Genomic DNA, 15824 nt, shown 5'->3' with positions numbered 1-15824 from the left:
CTCTCCCCGTGTGTTTTTACTGGCGCCATCAAATATTTAACAGCCACGTTAGCGGGGGTGGGGTGGGGTGGGGGGTGTGACACTGGGAGGGGCAGAGACGCCCCAGGGGACGTTTCCAATCAGGCACCGCGCGGGGCACCCCCGCTCTGGGGGCCTTCCCATTGCACTCAGGCAGCGCCGCGGACACCTCTCCCTTCCCCGCGTCGCTCATTCCTCCAGGAGGGGTCCTTCGGGAGGCCGGAAGCCGCCGCGCCGCGCACGCGCCCTCCTTTTCCGGTCCGGGCCCCGCCGCCGCCGCCACGGTGAGGCCGCGCTCCGGGCCTGCATCGGGCTCGCATCGGAGCCATCCCGGGGCGGCGCTGCGGGGCAGCCCCCGGGCAGCGATGGGGGGACGAGGCCCGGCCCTGCCGGGGGGAAATCGCCGGGATGGGGCGCCCCCGGGGCCCGATTTTGCGGGGCGGGAGGGCCCGGGGGCGGTAGGCCGCGGGTAGGCCCCGGGGGCGCGCTCCGGGAGGCCGAGGCGAGCCCCGAGGCCGGGAGTCCCTCTGCCCGGGGGTGTTTGGGGCGCTCGGGGGAGGCTCCGGTAGGGTCGGGGCGAGGTTGGGCAGCCCGGGGCCACGGGGGGGAGCCTGAGGCCGGGAGGGAAACCGGGAACCGGGGGATGCGGGGCGGGGGGGGGGGAGCAGCAGCGGTGTGATGGGGGGCAGCAGCCTCTGGCACCCACCGCGGGGCTGGGAGAAGCGCTGCCCTGAGCACCGGCACTGCCCCACCAGCCCGTGTCCCTTTTTCCCTCTGACAGCAGGTGGCTTAAACGTAGACTTTAACGTGAGGCTACGATTTAAAGCCAGAAATCCAATTTAGTGTTAAAAAGCCCGAGTTTGGGGTGCTGAGGAGCTCGCGTGCTGGATTTTAGTTCAAAAAGGCCTTTAGGAGACAATCTCCTGTGTTTTTTTTAGCATTAGGCTTTTCGTACAAACCACCACTGTGGTGGTTGTTTTATTTCTGGTAGACATTCGTCACCTGAACATGTTCGTTCTGAACCAGCAGTGTTGATTCTCTGCCTCCCTCTTGTTTAAGATGTTGATGCCCAAGAAGAACCGGATTGCCATCTACGAGCTCCTTTTTAAGGAGGGCGTGATGGTGGCCAAGAAAGACGTCCACATGCCCAAGCACCCCGAGCTCGTCGACAAGAACGTGCCCAACCTCCACGTCATGAAAGCCATGCAGGTACGGAGGGGAGGGCGCAGCTGGGTTCGGGCACGCAAGGCTGTGGGTCGCTGTCTGGAAATAAATATTGTCACTTGGTAGCCAATAAACTCTGTCAGACGTCGCCTGGTGTTTGCTGTTTCTTTCCTAGTGCGGTTGTTTTCCCATTTTCTTGATTATTGCTATTCTCCCTCTACTTACTCTGCTGTTCTTCACAGCTACAGGTGTTTTTTGTGATCCCCAGCTTTCTTTTTTTGAAGCTGTGATGCTTTTGCGTGTGGTACCCTTATATTTTCTCACAAAACGGGAATAATGCTATAGTTTCACCTTGCATGTGCCGACTTTTATCTGTTTCCAGCTTTTTGCCCCCAGTAACTGGGAAATAACCGAGAATTCTTCCCCTAGTCTCTGAAATCCCGCGGTTACGTGAAAGAGCAGTTTGCGTGGAGGCATTTCTACTGGTACCTGACCAACGAGGGCATCCAGTACCTGCGCGATTACCTCCACCTTCCCCCGGAGATCGTCCCCGCGACCCTGCGCCGCAGCCGCCCGGAGACCGGCAGACCTCGGCCCAAAGGTAAATAAATAAAAGCTGGCTGGGAGGCGGCTGTGGCGGCAGGGGGGAGTGGGGAGCGAGGTGATGGTGTGGGGAAGCAGCTGGGTTCCGCTGGTTTCGGCGCAGACCGGCGTGAGTCGCTGTTGGTTTTGGGGTGCAGAAACGTTTTGGGGCGTGGGAACCTCGGTGGTTGGTTCGTGGGGGCGCGGGTTTTGTTGCTTTCGCGTTCGGTGCTGGTGCGGTGGGGTAGTGACAAACCGGAGAGGGGGGAAGGGGGCTGTGATGGAAGCAGGTGCTCGAGCCCTCTCGGAGGGTGCAAGCAGGTGGGATCGCTGAGGGCTCTGGCTGGTGATCTGTGAGGCAGGCGGTGCCCGTAGCTGCCGGAGGGCTCCTCGGAGCTCCTGTCCTCTGATGAATTCTCCTCCGGGGAGCTGCCTGGGGGGCTGCTGGGCTTCCAGGACTGCAGACGGAGGGACCAGGCTTGGGGTCAGCTGTAGCGAGACTCAGTGACGGGAAGCAAAAGCAGCGCGTCCGTGCGGGGCGCGCTTCACGTGGGGATTTGCCTGGTGCCTGAGCCCAGGCTGGCCGCTCTGGCTGCGTGCGGTTCGGGTGCTGTTAGGTGAGCTGGGTTGTTAAAGCCGCCTTCAGAAAGCTGCACCGGGTGCCTGGGGCACACCAGGTAAGTGAGACGCGCTGGTTGTGTTCCGATTCTTCTCGGTGGGTTTTCCAAACCCCCGAGCGCAGTGCCTATCCAAGCAGGTGCGCTGCTCCTACGGAATCCTCAGCTCGCCAGCGGCTGCCTCTCGTGGGCTTCTCCCTGCCAAACGTACCCCAAACCCACCCTGAAGCCTCTTGCGGGTGCCCGAGGTGTGTTTCCAGGTGGTGTTCTGTCCGGCTCCCAAACAGCAATGTGACAGGAAGCTTGGGCTGCAGATCTGCCTGCGCTGCACGCGGGACACGGACGCCGCGCTTTTTCCCCGCGGATGCCCTGCGCCGGGCTGCGAGCAGCTCGGGAATCGTTCCGTCCCCTTCCGGGGGGAGCGAGGCTGTGCGGCCGGGCGGCGGGAAGAAATTTGGGGGCGTCGAAGCCGCTGCTCCCCTCGTTGGGTTCGGAGGTTGCTGAGTTCCAGGCTGGCAGTTGGAGCGGGAAGGATGTGCGCGTTGCTGGAGCGTGTTGGAGAGTGCTCTGCGAAATGCCTCCCGCTCGGCTTTCCCGGTGTGGAACGCGGGCTGTAAAATTGCCCGGGGTCTTTGGAGAGACCAAAACTGCCTGGAAACGTGGAGAAATGAGAGAGAAGAGAGAGAATCGCCACAGCCCGGGCTGGCGGAGCAGCGCTGCCAAGTCTAGGGTCGAGAAATCCCCTGAGGCAGGAGGGAGCGGGTCTCCCGCCTGAGGAGTCACCTCCTGCCCAGCGAGAGCAGGGTTACGGGATGCCTCAGGTGAGGACTGACAGGGGAGGCCTGCGAGACAAAACTCCTGGTGGGTGATAGTTTGTGCTTGCTGCTTCTGAGCCGCATCCCAGCCCGGCCGGCAGGGACGGGTGCTGCGCTCAGGGCAGGGGCTGTGGGCTTGGGCTAGCGAGGAATTTCGCCTGCAACTCTCGCAACTTGGTTTTTCAGCCAAACAAAATCGCAGCATCCGCTTCAGAAGGAAGAATCGCGCTCAGACTGGGAAGGTGACGGTTTCTTTGATCTCTCAGGAGCTTTGGATGTTAACAGATTTCTTCTTCAGAAGCTGTGTTTCTCCGGAGAGCTCAGGAAGCTGCATCTCTGGTGTCGGGGGGGGGGCTTCTGCAGTTGTAGGTTAAAATTTACTCCGGGTTTGTACCGTGGGGAAGCGTCACGCTGCAGTGCCAGTGACCTTCAGAGCGCACCTGGGCAGGGCTAGCCGGTAGAGCTGAGAGTTGTTGTTAGGACAGCGCTGATTCCCTGTTAATTACCCGTTCCTCTGCTAATTACCCATTGTCTGCACAAACTGGGAGCAACCGAGGTGTGCCGGACGCAAGCCTTGCAGAACTCGACTGGCTTCTTGAACTTTTGGGGCCTTTTCTGGTGCTTTTGTGCCGTTCTGCCCGCTCTCAAGCGGGGCTTGGTACAGCAGCTGGAGCGCTCGGTGTGGAGCAGGTTTTAGACTGCTGCCGAGCTGGTATTTGTAACGTGGGTCTGTTCCTAGAAATGAAGGATGGACAGATGGAAAGCTGAGAACAAAACCCCACGAACCGCTGGCACGGAGATGTGCTGTGACGGTTTAACGCAGAGAGAAGAGAGGGGTGTGTGGAGGCACTCGTAGGAAAAGTTACCCAGCTTGCACACCAGCGGGCAGCGGTTGTGGTCGAGCCGTGGTTATAAAGAGCTGGTTTGTGGGGGGGATTCGTGGGAAGCCCGGAGATCTCGGTCTGGCGCAGGGGGAGAGCGTTTTGTCTTGGCTCTGGGGAGCTCTGGGAGTCACCCAGAAACCGACATTTCCCCCCCAGGTTTTTCCTGCAAGCGTTGTGTCTGGTGTTAATCTCCCGTTACACAGCTAATCCGCTCTCAGATTTATTAATCTGCTCCGTTGGGGGGGATTTGTGAGACCGATAGCGTGGCTGCGTTTTAGCTCGGGATCAGGATGTCGGTTCGTGACTTAGCCGGGAACGAGCTCGTCAGATGTGACAGATTCCCAGTGCCTCTGCTGTCTGTGTGGAGCTGTGTCGGATGCTGTGATCCAGTCTTTACATCATTTATGAGTTCCGCCCAAGTGCAAGCTGGTGCCCTCTGGTAGATTTTCCCCGTCCAGTGAAGTTTTCCTTGCTCCGTTGCTGTTCCGTTCAGGTTTACGTGCACCGAGGTGTGAGATGCTGGCGGCTGTAATGCCTAACTGGAGAGGTTTTTCCCACCTTCACATGATGAAGGGCCACACGTGAACCGAGCTGTCCGTGCCCTCTCTAAGCGTCTGTTGCTGTTTTTACTCACAGGTCTGGAAGGGGAACGCCCCGCGCGCCTTACTCGGGGAGAAGCCGACAGGGATACGTACAGACGCAGCGCCGTTCCACGTGAGTGTGCCGAGCTCTCTCTCCGTGCAGCTTCCCTCTTCGGGAGAATCGTTTCCGGCGTAGAGCCTCTTTTGAGAAGGGAAGGGGGAAATCGGACTCTTGGCGTGGCTTATACATTTACACGGCAGAATTCATCCATATCTGCTCACGGATACAATTAAATTCTGTCGGGATGGGCCGTGGGGTTCCCAGCAGTGGGGTCTTGGGGTTGTCGTTAACTTGTTCTCTCTCTCTCCAGCTGGTGCTGACAAGAAGGCTGAGGCTGGTGCTGGAGCAGCCACCGAATTCCAGTTTGTAAGTGTCTGTGTTGGAGTTGGCTTTCTTTTCTGGGGGCTTTGAGTAGGAGGCATTGGAGAGGTCAGATCCGCGTGCTCGCCAGTGTGCTGCTGCCCAGGCAGGTCAGGTGTTGGGCCCCGATCCTCTCGGGGCTTGTCAAAGCGAAGCGAGGTTGGGGAAAGCCACCAGCTCTGCCACGGTGTCGGCGGGTTTTGCGCTGAGTGTATTTGCTGCTGTCGCTTGGTTGAAGTGGCGCCTTCTAATGCTCTTCCTTTTCTGTTGCAGAGAGGTGGATTTGGTCGTGGACGTGGTCAGCCTCCTCAGTAGAAGTTCCTGCTCATGTTTTGTGTATAATAAAATAGGTGAAAATGCCGCCCGGCTTCCGTCAGGGTGTTTTGTTGGAGCGCCTGAGCCCAGAGCTCACCTAGCAGAGGGGTGACTCAGATGCTTGGCGCGCCGTGCCGGTGGTGCGGTGCCTCCTGATTTAGAAAACAGGTTACGGGAAGGAAGTTCCAAGGTTTGGTGACTGCTGAGGTAAGGCTTTGCTAACGTGTCAAGGTGATTCGTAGGGAGGGATGAGGAGCTCTGGCTCAGGGCCGCACAGAAGTGCTGCAGGCAGTTTGTCGGCTCTGCCCGGGAAGAAATTCAATCCTAGTAAATCCGCAGAGACGGTTCTGTTTCGTAGACAGAAAATTCAGCCAGTTCGGCTGCATTGGCCCAGGGTCCTCCGTGAATTGAACGCGGACAATGCAGGCGGGGCAGCGTTCCCTCTGTCCTCGTTCTGAAATCACGGGGTTAATTAACCGGGGCTTAACGAGGGAGTTGTGACAGCATCTGCTGTCTGGAGCTGAGCAGAGCTGGGACGGGTCCCCTGCAGTATGCGGCCTGCCGGTAGATGTCACCCGCAAACTAATAATGGGATGATGCTGATGGGGAAGGGTTTTCTGCAGCCTCACGGGTCGGGTGTTGTGGGGCAGCCGTAATGTCAGGGAGGTGTGAGGCAGCCCACTGGGAAAGGAATCGATCACAGCCCTGATTCGGGGCTGAGGGGAATGGTGGGCACGTAATTAGCTTTTTTTAATGGGAGCTCTTGAGGAGGTTGGAACTGCGCAGAGAGACTTCAAGTCTTTGTTGTAATTAACTGCTGAAGTTTGTAGGCTGGGATTTAGCTAAAAGATGACTGGATTTAGCCAGGATGCACTTCACAGACTAATTCCTGATGCAAATAGGCGTTAAAGGAGCTCGTTCTTCAACTTGCCGGTGATGCCCGTGAGCTTCTAGGTTGTCCAGATCCACGGGGGCTTTTCCAAGTTCCTACTTCACGTCGTGGCGATGTTTATGCGTGCTCCTGTGCATTTACAGTTGTGCTGCTATTTGGGGAGCAGTGTTGTGCTCAGCAAAATGTCCAGCTTCCTGTGAAATTAAGCAACTATCAACTCACTTGGAGTACCTGAGCAGGCAGCAATGGGTACGGAGAGCTAAATGTTTTATTTAAGCTTTTTTTAAAAAGAGCGTCTGAAGGGAAGATCCACGTGAACGTGTATAAATTGCTTTTGTTTTGGGGTGAAGAGCACCAGTCTAAAGGCAGTGCCACAAAGGAAATATTACGTTTTTTAATCTCTGCCCCATCTCCTAACCTCCTGCTTCACCCAGCCAGGGCTCTGTGTGACCAGGGCAGGGGGCAACCAGCTCCTGGCCGTGCCCTCGGAGCATTTTGGTGGTCGGGGTCTCAGCCCCCCGCCTGCTGCCCTCCCTTCTCTGGATGCTGCCTCCATGGGGTGCTGCCTGGCGGGGCCTCCACTGGGCCCAGGCCCCGTTTATCCGAGAAAAACCCCACATCACAGCAGTCTGAAGGCGGATGACCCCTCTCTTTTTGCCTGTCTCCTACTGAAGCCAAACCAGATGCTGAGAGCGGCACCCCAAAGCACTCACCTCCCTCCTGACCCCCCCAAGGAGCCGCTACCGGGCTCCCCAGGACCTGAGCCGCTTCCCAGCGAGCCGGGGCCGTGCTGGCACCCCCCCAGCCCGGGGGCAGCCCGAGGTTCTGCCTCACGGCCCCCCCGGAGGCCGGTTTTTAGCTGCCCCCCCCCGGCGCGGCCCCGGCCCTGCCCTTTGTTCGCTGCCCCCAGCCCGCGCTCCGCCGCTGGCGTAAGCCGCCCTTGCGTAAGCCTGCTATTCACCGCCCGGCGTCTGCGCGCTTTGCGTAGAGCCGCTGTCAAAGCGGAGCCATGTGCGCCGGGGGCCGGCTCCTTCCCTCCGCTTTTTGCGTAACCGCCAGGACTCCCCAATAGGGTTTAGGAGCCGCCGCCTTATTCTCGAAGGGCCGCGCCGCGCTGCTGGCGTAAAGGGCCGGTGGCGAGGCGGAGGCGTGGTGGCGGTGCCTATGGAAGGGGAGGGGGGACCGGGGGGGGGGGGGAAGGGATTCTGGAAGCCGAGCTGCGCCGTCTGCGTAGCGGCCGCGCGGCCAAGCGCCAGGGGGCGGCCGCCGCCGCCGCCTCCCCCGCCCGGCGGCTTTGCGCCGTTTGCGTAGCGTGCCCCAAGATGGCGTCGCGGTCGTCGTCGGAGGCGGCGGCGGTGGCCGGAGCGTTGGCGGCGGCGGGGCGGCTGGGAGCGACGGGAGGGATGAGGCGGCCGAAAGGCGGCAGCGAGTAGCGGCCGGCTCCCGGCCCGCGGGAGAAAGAGGCAGCCAGAGCGAGAGGCTTCGCGGGGAGGCGGGTCCCTGTCCGTACTCCCCCCCCCGACACCCCCCCCTCCAACCCCGGCCTTCCCCGCCCGCCCCTCACGGGAGCCCCGGCGGCTCCTTCCCGGCCCCTTCAGGCCTCGCCGCGCCCCCGGCCGCCCCCCTCCAGCCCCCGGAGCGGAGGATGATGAAGCTCAAGTCCAACCAGACGCGCACCTACGACGGGGACGGCTACAAGAAGCGGGCGGCCTGCCTGTGCTTCCGCAGCGAGAGCGAGGAGGAGGTGAGGGCCGGAGGGAGGGGGGCGGCGGGCAGGGCCCGGGGGGGCTGCGCCGGGGCAAAGGGGGTCTGTGTGAGGGGCTGGGGGCACCGGGGGGGGCTTGGGGAGAGGGGGCAGGGCAGGGGTGTAGGGTAGGGGGTCAGGGGTAGAGGTAGAGGGGTCAGGGATACGGGGGCGAGGAGGGGCAGGGGGGTAGGGGGGAGAGGGGTAGTGGTAAGGGGGAGAAGGGGTAAGGATAGAGAGGGCAGGGGTGTGGGGGCAGAAGGGGCAGGGGTAGGTGCAGGGTAGGGGGTGAGAAGGGATGGGTAGGGGGCGAGAAGGGGCAGAGGTAGAGGGGTCAGGGATATGGGGGCGAGGAGGGGCAGGGGTAAGGGGGTGGGGGGGAGAAGGAGCGGGGGTAAGGGAAGGGTTAGGGGGAGAGAAGGGATGAGCGGGGGGCAAGAAGGGGCAGAGGGGTAGGGGCAGGGGCGGTGCGTGCCCAGGGCTCAGGATGGGGCTGGGATCCAGCCGGCGAGGTGTGGCCGGACGCCTCGGGGCAGCCTGGTGCAGAACGCTGCCCCCCCGGAGCTGCCCCGCCGTCCCCTGCGGAGCGGCAGCGGGGATCTGTTGGACGTGTGTTTGCACGCCGGTGGGAAGGTTGGGGGTCTGCACGCCCCCCCCCCCCCCGTGTTACTAAACGCAAGAAAGCTGCTCAGAACGAAAGCCTGCACGTCTTGGGGTGGTGGAACAGCCTGGTAAGGAGCGTTGTGGCACGGGATGGGGTTTGGCAGTTGACTGGACCAACCACGCTGGCAGAACTTCAGTCCAGCACATCACATGAGATAGGAGAGGAAACCTGACCTTGGCTTTATAAAAAGAAACCGGGATAAAAGGGGACTGATGGAGTGCCAGAAGTTGCTGTCCAGAGAGGCTTGGGAGGAAGTGGGAATTAAAGGTAAACGGGTTAGTTTAGGAGCGGCTGCGTTGCTAAGTGCTCCTATTGTCTGTGAAGTTACAAAGGGGAACTTTGCTCAGATGCGCGTTTTTCACAATTCTTTTTTTAACACGGTTTTGACGCGGGCTCGCAGCGCTCGGGACGAACTCGGCTGCAGGTCTTTTTTGCTTCTTACGGAGTCAGGAGTACCTCGTTTCATTTACTGGCTCCTGAGTGGCAGGACTAAAGGCTTTGTTCTCCTGATTATCCTATTTGTAGCTACAGGAAATCAGAAGGGAATGCCGACGGTTCGCTGGAGGAAAGTAAATTAGCATACCGCTCAGTTATTATTTAACGTGGCGAAGGAGGCTGAACAAAACCCTTGTAGCTGTGCTGTCATGGTGAAGTGTCAACACTTCAGCTCGGAATGATCTGAAATAAATAAATATACTTAACGTGTTTTGGTGCAGCTTTCATCGTAGCTGGTCCTTCCCCTGACTTTCAGGGAATTTATGGTACTTTGAACTGACTGTGAAGAAGAATGTAATCGCATTGTGTAATGGTACTGGGGCTTATCAGCACGCGTGGTTGAAGGCATCTGAGTTTTCTGATGCAACTTTACACAATTTGTGAGGCAAATGTGGCAATTCCTCTCCAGGATTAGGTGTTTGACCATGTTTGATTACGCTCTGGTTAAGAATACGAATGTGATGTTAACAGCTACCTGACGCAATCGGCTGCTGCCTCGTCCTTGGCCTCTCTTTTACATCTCCTCGATCTGCAGAGCGCCACGGCCTGCAGCTTGCTTCGGGGCTGGGGGCTGCTGCGTGTCCGGGGCTGCTGTGGGGCTGGCGACACAAAGGTTCGTTAACGTGAAGGTTTCACAACGCTGACCTGAGGGGGATGAAGAAGTAAAAGTAAACTCGTCCAGAGGCACGCTGGCGTGGGACAGTTTCTTGCAGCGTAGTTTAAGCTGCTGTTTGGTTAAGGCTGAGATTTTGAAGGCTGTCTTTGTGTCAAAGTTGTGGCTGGCAACAGCGTTCAGTGGATTCCGAGTCTCGTTTAAGCTGATGCAACTTCAGTCTCCAGTTTATAGGACCTAGAGCTGAAAAATCCCTTGCCAGCTGCAGAAGCAGGAGTCGGGAGCTGGCTGGCTCCCTGATCGCGCCTTGCCGTTTCCACAGGTCCGTTACGGAGGCTGCAAACGCGGCCCTGGAAAACTTCCCGCGTACCAGGGCGGCGTGGGCGCTCACCCGAGCGCCGTTCTCCCGCTTTAGGTTTGGCCGCCCCGGGTGTTGGGCCCTTCCCGTGAGCGCGCCGGCGAGCTCAGGTAGCTGCTGCTCCCTGCTGTGGCACGAAGGAGCACTGACGGCTTCGGGAGCGGTGCTGGGCAGGGCGTGGGATGGCCTTGGTTTGAGCTGGAGTTGGCCTCCTGAGGACATCACACGGCCGTTCGGCGCTGATTTGGTTTTATTTATGGTATCCGTGTGTTTAACGGAGAGCTGAAGGTGCGCCGGGCGCTCTCGGCTCCGGTGTGCCTGCTTCCGTCGCTGGTCGCGAAGTGGAAGTGTTCAAGAAATGCATTTAGGAAAGTTGGTGTCAAACCGATAGGTACCAGGGTGGGCTCGTTGCGCAGACCTGCACTTCGTCTTAGGCCAGGGGGCCATGTAAATCGTGCTTGTATCGATAATTTCAATCAGCAGGGAAGAAACCTTGATTTTATAATTTTTTTCCTAATTATTTTTAGCTTAGTTCTCATTTGCTGGTGTTTATTCAAAGCTCAGTTAATTTGAGACAAGTGTGCTACTCTGGTCTTGTTGCTGCTTGCACTTTTTCAGTGACTGGAAACGTGTCATCAGTCCACGTTCAATTATGTACTTTAGCTCTGAAAATATGCTTTTACTCGGAAAGATCTCTTGGTTTTCATTTTCTCCTGGAAAATAACGCTTTGGTGCCAGTGATATTATTTAGTATTGATTGCTTCTATTGAAATGGAAATTGAGATCCATTTGAAGGGATTCTCCAGGCAGGGAGGGGGGAACAGAACCAAAATACGTTAGTTAAAGACCTATTAAACTGATTTTAAATAAATAAATAAAGGCCCAAGGCAAGTTTTGATAAATAATTCAAGCTTGCAGTGCTGAAGAGCGATTTGTTTGTAGGCTGGGCTGTTTCTGCTTACTGCTTCTTTTAAGGGCTTAAGAAACGGTAGCTGTTACCTCTTGCTTTTCTCCTTCCAGTCCCACTGTGGATTTTAAAAAAAAACAACAGGTTTTTCTCTTTTTTTTTTGAGCCCCTAATTAGTTCCTGAATTAAACAATCTTGTCAACGAACAAGAAGAAATTAGAGAGGTTCTGTTTACGCTTACAGAGGAGACTGTGCTTGTTTTTAGGCGTTTACCCCTTAGCTCTTCGGTCCACAGGTTTAATTTTCTTTAAAGTCTTGGCAATAAACGGGGGTTGTTAAAACAGCACGTCTTTCGTTAGGCATTATATTTGCAAAAAAAAAAAGAGGCTTAGCATAATAATTCCTTGCTTCTTTTTTAGTTAAGTGATTTATTTCTTCCGCACGCTGCTTGAGGACGCACGTTTTCTCTGTACTGGGTTTGGAAGCTTCCCCTCCTGGCCATGAAAGCAGCTCTGGAACAGTTCTGGAAGACCAAACGTTGGGTGAAAAGCTGCCTTTGTTACACGGTCCTTTAAAAAGCAGCAAAGGGAGAACTCATTTAAGCATGAATCTCGAATGGGGTAAAAAAAAATAAATACATTTCTCAATTGGGCTGCATCAAAATCCGTATCTGTGGTGTTTGGTAAAGAGTGAGCCACCGCAGAGGGGTCTGTGGGCAGGAGGGAGGACGAGGGAATCGCTGGGATTAGCTCAGAGGGTGTGAGCAGACTTCAGGGAACCTGGCGGCAGCACAACCCCAGGACTCTGCCGCTTTCAGCTCCTCGGATGGAGGAAACTCCCTGGGTATTTGCCGCTTCTGGGAGAGCAGAGAAGGGCAGCGTGCGGATCAGGAGCTCCCAAGTCTTGCTCTCTCTGAAATCGCCCCTTTTATTGCCCGTGAGGTCAGCGCCTCTCGGTACTGCTCTGAGGGTGTTATTTTTAAATAATACCAGTATCTTTTTGTGTAGACCGGCTGTTTCAAGGAGGAAGGGTTCCAGAAAATTTACTAACGCCTTACTATTGCGAAGCAGATGGAAGCCTGCTTAACGGCAGCACCTCTGGGTTACGTTTGAGCAGAACTAAAAGGAACCCTTTGGCTTTGAGTCCTGCGCTGGTGGAGCTACAGGTTGAAGCACGCCTGCATTGTATCTGGTGAAAGGACAAGCTGCTCCTTAACAACTGGTAGCTTTCAAAGACTTCTGGAGGAAATGCTTCGAGAAGAATGGCATCCAGGATCGGTTGTCCTTTTTTCTCAGGCGTGAATGGAGTCTGAATTACGATGAGAACACCGCGCTTTCACACGGCGTCTGGTCAGCGCTCTGGCTCCGCGGTTTTCCGCGTGTGCCAAGGCAGCGCCGTCACCAGAAGAAGCGGTTCTGCAGCCCCGCACCGACCCCGGCCGGGGGAAGTAATTGGTGTGCTAACTAACCTTTTTTTTTTCTTCTTGCTTCTCCTGGGTCAGCTTTAAACCAAGCTGGTGTAGCGCAGCAGTTCTCCAGCCTTAATTGCAGGCTGTGTTGGTGATCGCTCGGCGTTCCTCTGCCATCCGTGGTGCGTTTGCTTCGATATAAAAATATTATTAGCTGCAACCACTTGGAGTACTTTGCTGCCTGGAAGTAAAGGGAGCTCAGCATCATATGATCGTCGAGCTGTCAGGGGAATACGGTCTCGGAGTCCCCGTTCCAATGGCTCAGCTTGACTCCTTACCTTCCCTTCAGCTACACAAAAGGTTTGTGGCTGAAACCAGATGAAGGTCTCCCTGTCCGTTGCTAACACGTTACCACATCCCCAGTAGGATATAGGCCAGTTTAGAAATAGTTCTCTTGTTTGTGCTTCTCCTGCCCCTCTCTGCTCTGCTGGTGGCTGGTTTTCTCCAAGGCCAAGGGTACAAACCTCTGCAAAAACCGAGCTTTCGTCTAAAAAGTGGCTTCTGGCTTTTCGCAACGGAAGCCTTCGCGAGCAATTTGACGAGCAGCTCCGTGCTTGCTTGGACTTTGCCAAAGTACAAAAGGATGAGAATTGTTAAATTTTCACTTGTCTTACTGGAAGCTGTGTAAGCTGTTGTGAAACTGGAGGACTGAGTCAGTCTTCGTTCTGTTGCAACTGAAGGAAAGGGGCAAATTTGGAAAGGGCCCCCTCAAACCACGCGTTTGCTGAGAAGGACCCAGGAGCAGCGGCGCTTGTGGCACTTGTCCCTTCTCCTACCAGTTCCCTGAAATCCCTTTTGTCTCCGAGCCTCTTATCGTCTGACCAGAGGCCACAGCTCTTCCCTGCCTTTCTCTCCTTGTTCTTGTGTGCCACCGCCCCTCTGTTATGCTCAGGATCGGTTCCGGGCCGTGGTTCGTCACGCTGCCCCCGCTGCAGAGCCAGGTACGAGCGGCTGGGGCCGCTCCCAAAGGGCTGGGTGGTCGTGGGGTCTGGGGGAAACAGCTCTTTCCCTTCAGCAAAAGGAAAATACATCACGTGCTCGGGTTTTATCACTGTGTTGTGTGTGTTTGTTGTTTGGTTTTTTTTGAAATTAGGAGAATCGTCTTAATGCTGGGCTGCGTACCTCTGTGGTGGGGTGTCCCAGAATAATTGGGATAGGACAAAATGAGGAAACTCACGGGTCTGCCTTATCAACAGTAAACATCAGCGTTCAGGTGCTGTGTGTAACACCGTAACGGGGAGGCAGGGAGTCGGTCTCGTTAACCTGTAGCTCTTTTTCACCCCAACTGGGCGTTCTTTCCCACGCGGTGCATGCGTGGGTCAGGGTTTGTGTCCGTAGCTCTGTGCTGGGCAGTGCCCGATGCACACTAACTCTTTGTTCTCAGAAACTTCACATTAACGTGTAAAATTCAGAGGGATACAATTATCTACTGGGTAGGTTTTTTTAAAAAAAAAAAAAGATAATTCAGATGGTTCATGTTATTTTTACTCTTACTCGCTTGGGCAGTTACTTTTTCTTGTGTAAATAACGTAATTATGTTCTGTGTGGAATTAACTACTTGTATTTGAAAAGCTTCTCGAGGGTTTTCGTGGCTGTAGGTTTTTTGTAAGCTGTGTTTTGTGAGTAGGGCTGGTTAGGCAAACCGGTCAGTGTACACACGGGCAGCTGCTGACGTGCAGCCGTTCGGTCCGTGCGAAAAAAAAAACCACCACCAAATAACTCCCATCGTTTTCCTTGGGAAAAAAAAATAAAAAGACGGTTCAAAAGCTAGCATTCCTCTGGGAGAAGTCTGCCCGGAAGAGCTGCGCAAGGGCTGCGCGGTGACCGAGGGGGCGTCAGCAGGCACGAGCAGGTTATCGGGGGGGCTCTGCCTGGGAGTGCCGCGTTATCAGCCCCGCGCTGCCCAGGTGAGCGGCGCTGTGCAGGCGTTTCGGCTGCTTGCTGCCCCTCGTCCCCCCCGAAAGCACACCGCAGAGGAGTCGTGTGGCGTAGCCGGGGTGCAGGGGAAGGACTGCGGGTTGTCTTGCCTCGGTAGGGGTTAGCGGGCACTCTGCAGTTACAGGCGATGTGTGGTGACAGCAACGTGACCCGTGGCATTTTGAAGCCGGCACAGCAGCGCAGCGCAGGATGATTTATTATTGTTATTCTAAGAAGTAGCCTAAAAACCAACGGGATTTGCTTTGTTTTTCATCTTGGTTATAACTCTGTAGGTGTGATCCAAGCACTTGAAATGACCTGAACCTCTTCCAGTTCACCTCTTCCTCCTTTTTCAAGGCTCAGGCTTTCCTCTTGTCAAGGTCTGTGGTGTGAACAATTTCCTCCGTGAGCTTTCTGTCATGGATTTGCTGCCTCCGTTTTCCCGATACGGCGCTGTAAGTCAGATCTCATCCTGCCACGGAGCAAGGTGTGGGTGCCTGTGGAAAAATAACCTTTGCCTAAGAAAATGTGTGCTGCTGAGGAGCAGCAGTGCTCCTGCAGGGGCGTGCTCTTCCCGTTACGCTCAGGACGGGCTTTTTCTGCGGCTTGAGGTATTTCAGTGCTGCTTGTGCTGGCTGGAGACATCGCCGTGTCTAAAGCTGGCTACAACCTGCTGCCCGCTGCGTGCTCGGTGCCGCGGGGCGATGTGCTAGCTTGGCGACGTGCCCCGCATAGCAAGAGGGTGGGAGCAGCCGTCCCGCAAACCTGGCGCTCCTTGGCACGCTCGTTCGGGCTGCCCAGCGCCGGGAGCTTGGCAAAACGCGGGGCTGTGTTCCTGCCAGCGAAATGGGAGGCAGTGGGCTTTGCAGGGCTTTGGGTGCCCCTCTCCTCCTCCTCCTCCTTCTCCTCTTCTTCCTCCTTCTCCCTCCTTCTCCTCTTCCTCCTCCTCCTCCTCCTCGTGCGCTCGGTTTCTCAGCCTCGCCTTCGTAGCGTTTCAGGGTGGTTTGATGGGGTCAGCCCCTGGCTCTGCCAGATATAAAAGCAGTAAATGCACCTAGGGACTCTGAGAGCACTTGCGAACTTTGGGTAAAGCATCGGAGGTCGTTGTTATGCCGGACACACAGAGCTGTGCCGGCTGCAGTGTCCTGGCTGGGCAGAGGACTACTCGGAGCGTCGCTAGCACAGCTGAGCTCCGGGCTGCGGCACGCGGAGCCTCCCCTCACACCGAAACCTTCAGACAAAGGCAGATTGTACGGGCAAAAGTCACTGGAGTCAGCCTCCTTCTCCGCCAGTCTCCCGAAAGCGTGGCGCGAGCGTGGTAGGCGCTTTCTTGTAGCCGCTGCCCCGATAAGTAACGCTGAAGCGTGAA

The 15824-nt window shown here is 56.5% G+C and overlaps 2 protein-coding genes across 4 annotated transcripts in view; both read left to right on the top strand.

Annotated features, from left to right (window-relative positions):
* The first annotated feature begins 201 nt into the window (after positions 1 to 201).
* On the top strand, positions 202 to 5443 carry RPS10 (ribosomal protein S10). The gene is made up of 6 exons (XM_048071057.2): positions 202 to 302; positions 1078 to 1227; positions 1612 to 1783; positions 4717 to 4794; positions 5033 to 5088; positions 5356 to 5443. Exons 2-6 carry the CDS (start codon positions 1078 to 1080, stop codon positions 5395 to 5397), a joined length of 498 nt encoding a protein of 165 aa, XP_047927014.1. The 5' UTR covers positions 202 to 302; the 3' UTR covers positions 5398 to 5443.
* A 2141-nt stretch (positions 5444 to 7584) lies between these two features.
* NUDT3 (nudix hydrolase 3) overlaps positions 7585 to 15824 on the top strand; it is a 30841-nt gene continuing 22601 nt past the window's right edge. Inside the window, exon 1 of one of the 3 annotated variants that reach the window (XR_010826537.1) lies at positions 7585 to 8033. Coding sequence is in view for 2 of the 3 variants with exons in the window: in XM_066982810.1 (XP_066838911.1) it covers positions 7935 to 8033 (99 nt within the window). In the remaining variant the exon portion in view is untranslated. Of the gene's footprint in view, positions 8034 to 13407; positions 13480 to 15824 lie in introns of those variants that run through there. The other 2 variants (XM_066982810.1, XM_048071055.2) reach the window with 2 other exon arrangements.

Source organism: Anser cygnoides, chromosome 25 (genome assembly GCF_040182565.1).
Source record: "Anser cygnoides isolate HZ-2024a breed goose chromosome 25, Taihu_goose_T2T_genome, whole genome shotgun sequence".
Classification (NCBI taxonomy): domain Eukaryota; kingdom Metazoa; phylum Chordata; class Aves; order Anseriformes; family Anatidae; genus Anser; species Anser cygnoides.
This window is presented reverse-complemented; position numbering and strand designations above follow the sequence as displayed.

What these genes read in the sequence shown, in the direction of transcription:
- RPS10 (XM_048071057.2), top strand. Translation starts at nt 1,078, where the DNA reads ATGTTGATGCCCAAGAAGAACCGGATTGCCATCTACGAGCTCCTTTTT. An exon ending in ACGTCATGAAAGCCATGCAG is followed by an intron (nt 1,228 to 1,611) that starts GTACGGAGGGGA and finishes TTCTTCCCCTAG; the next exon opens with TCTCTGAAATCCCGCGGTTA. An exon ending in CAGCCACCGAATTCCAGTTT is followed by an intron (nt 5,089 to 5,355) that starts GTAAGTGTCTGT and finishes TTTCTGTTGCAG; the next exon opens with AGAGGTGGATTTGGTCGTGG.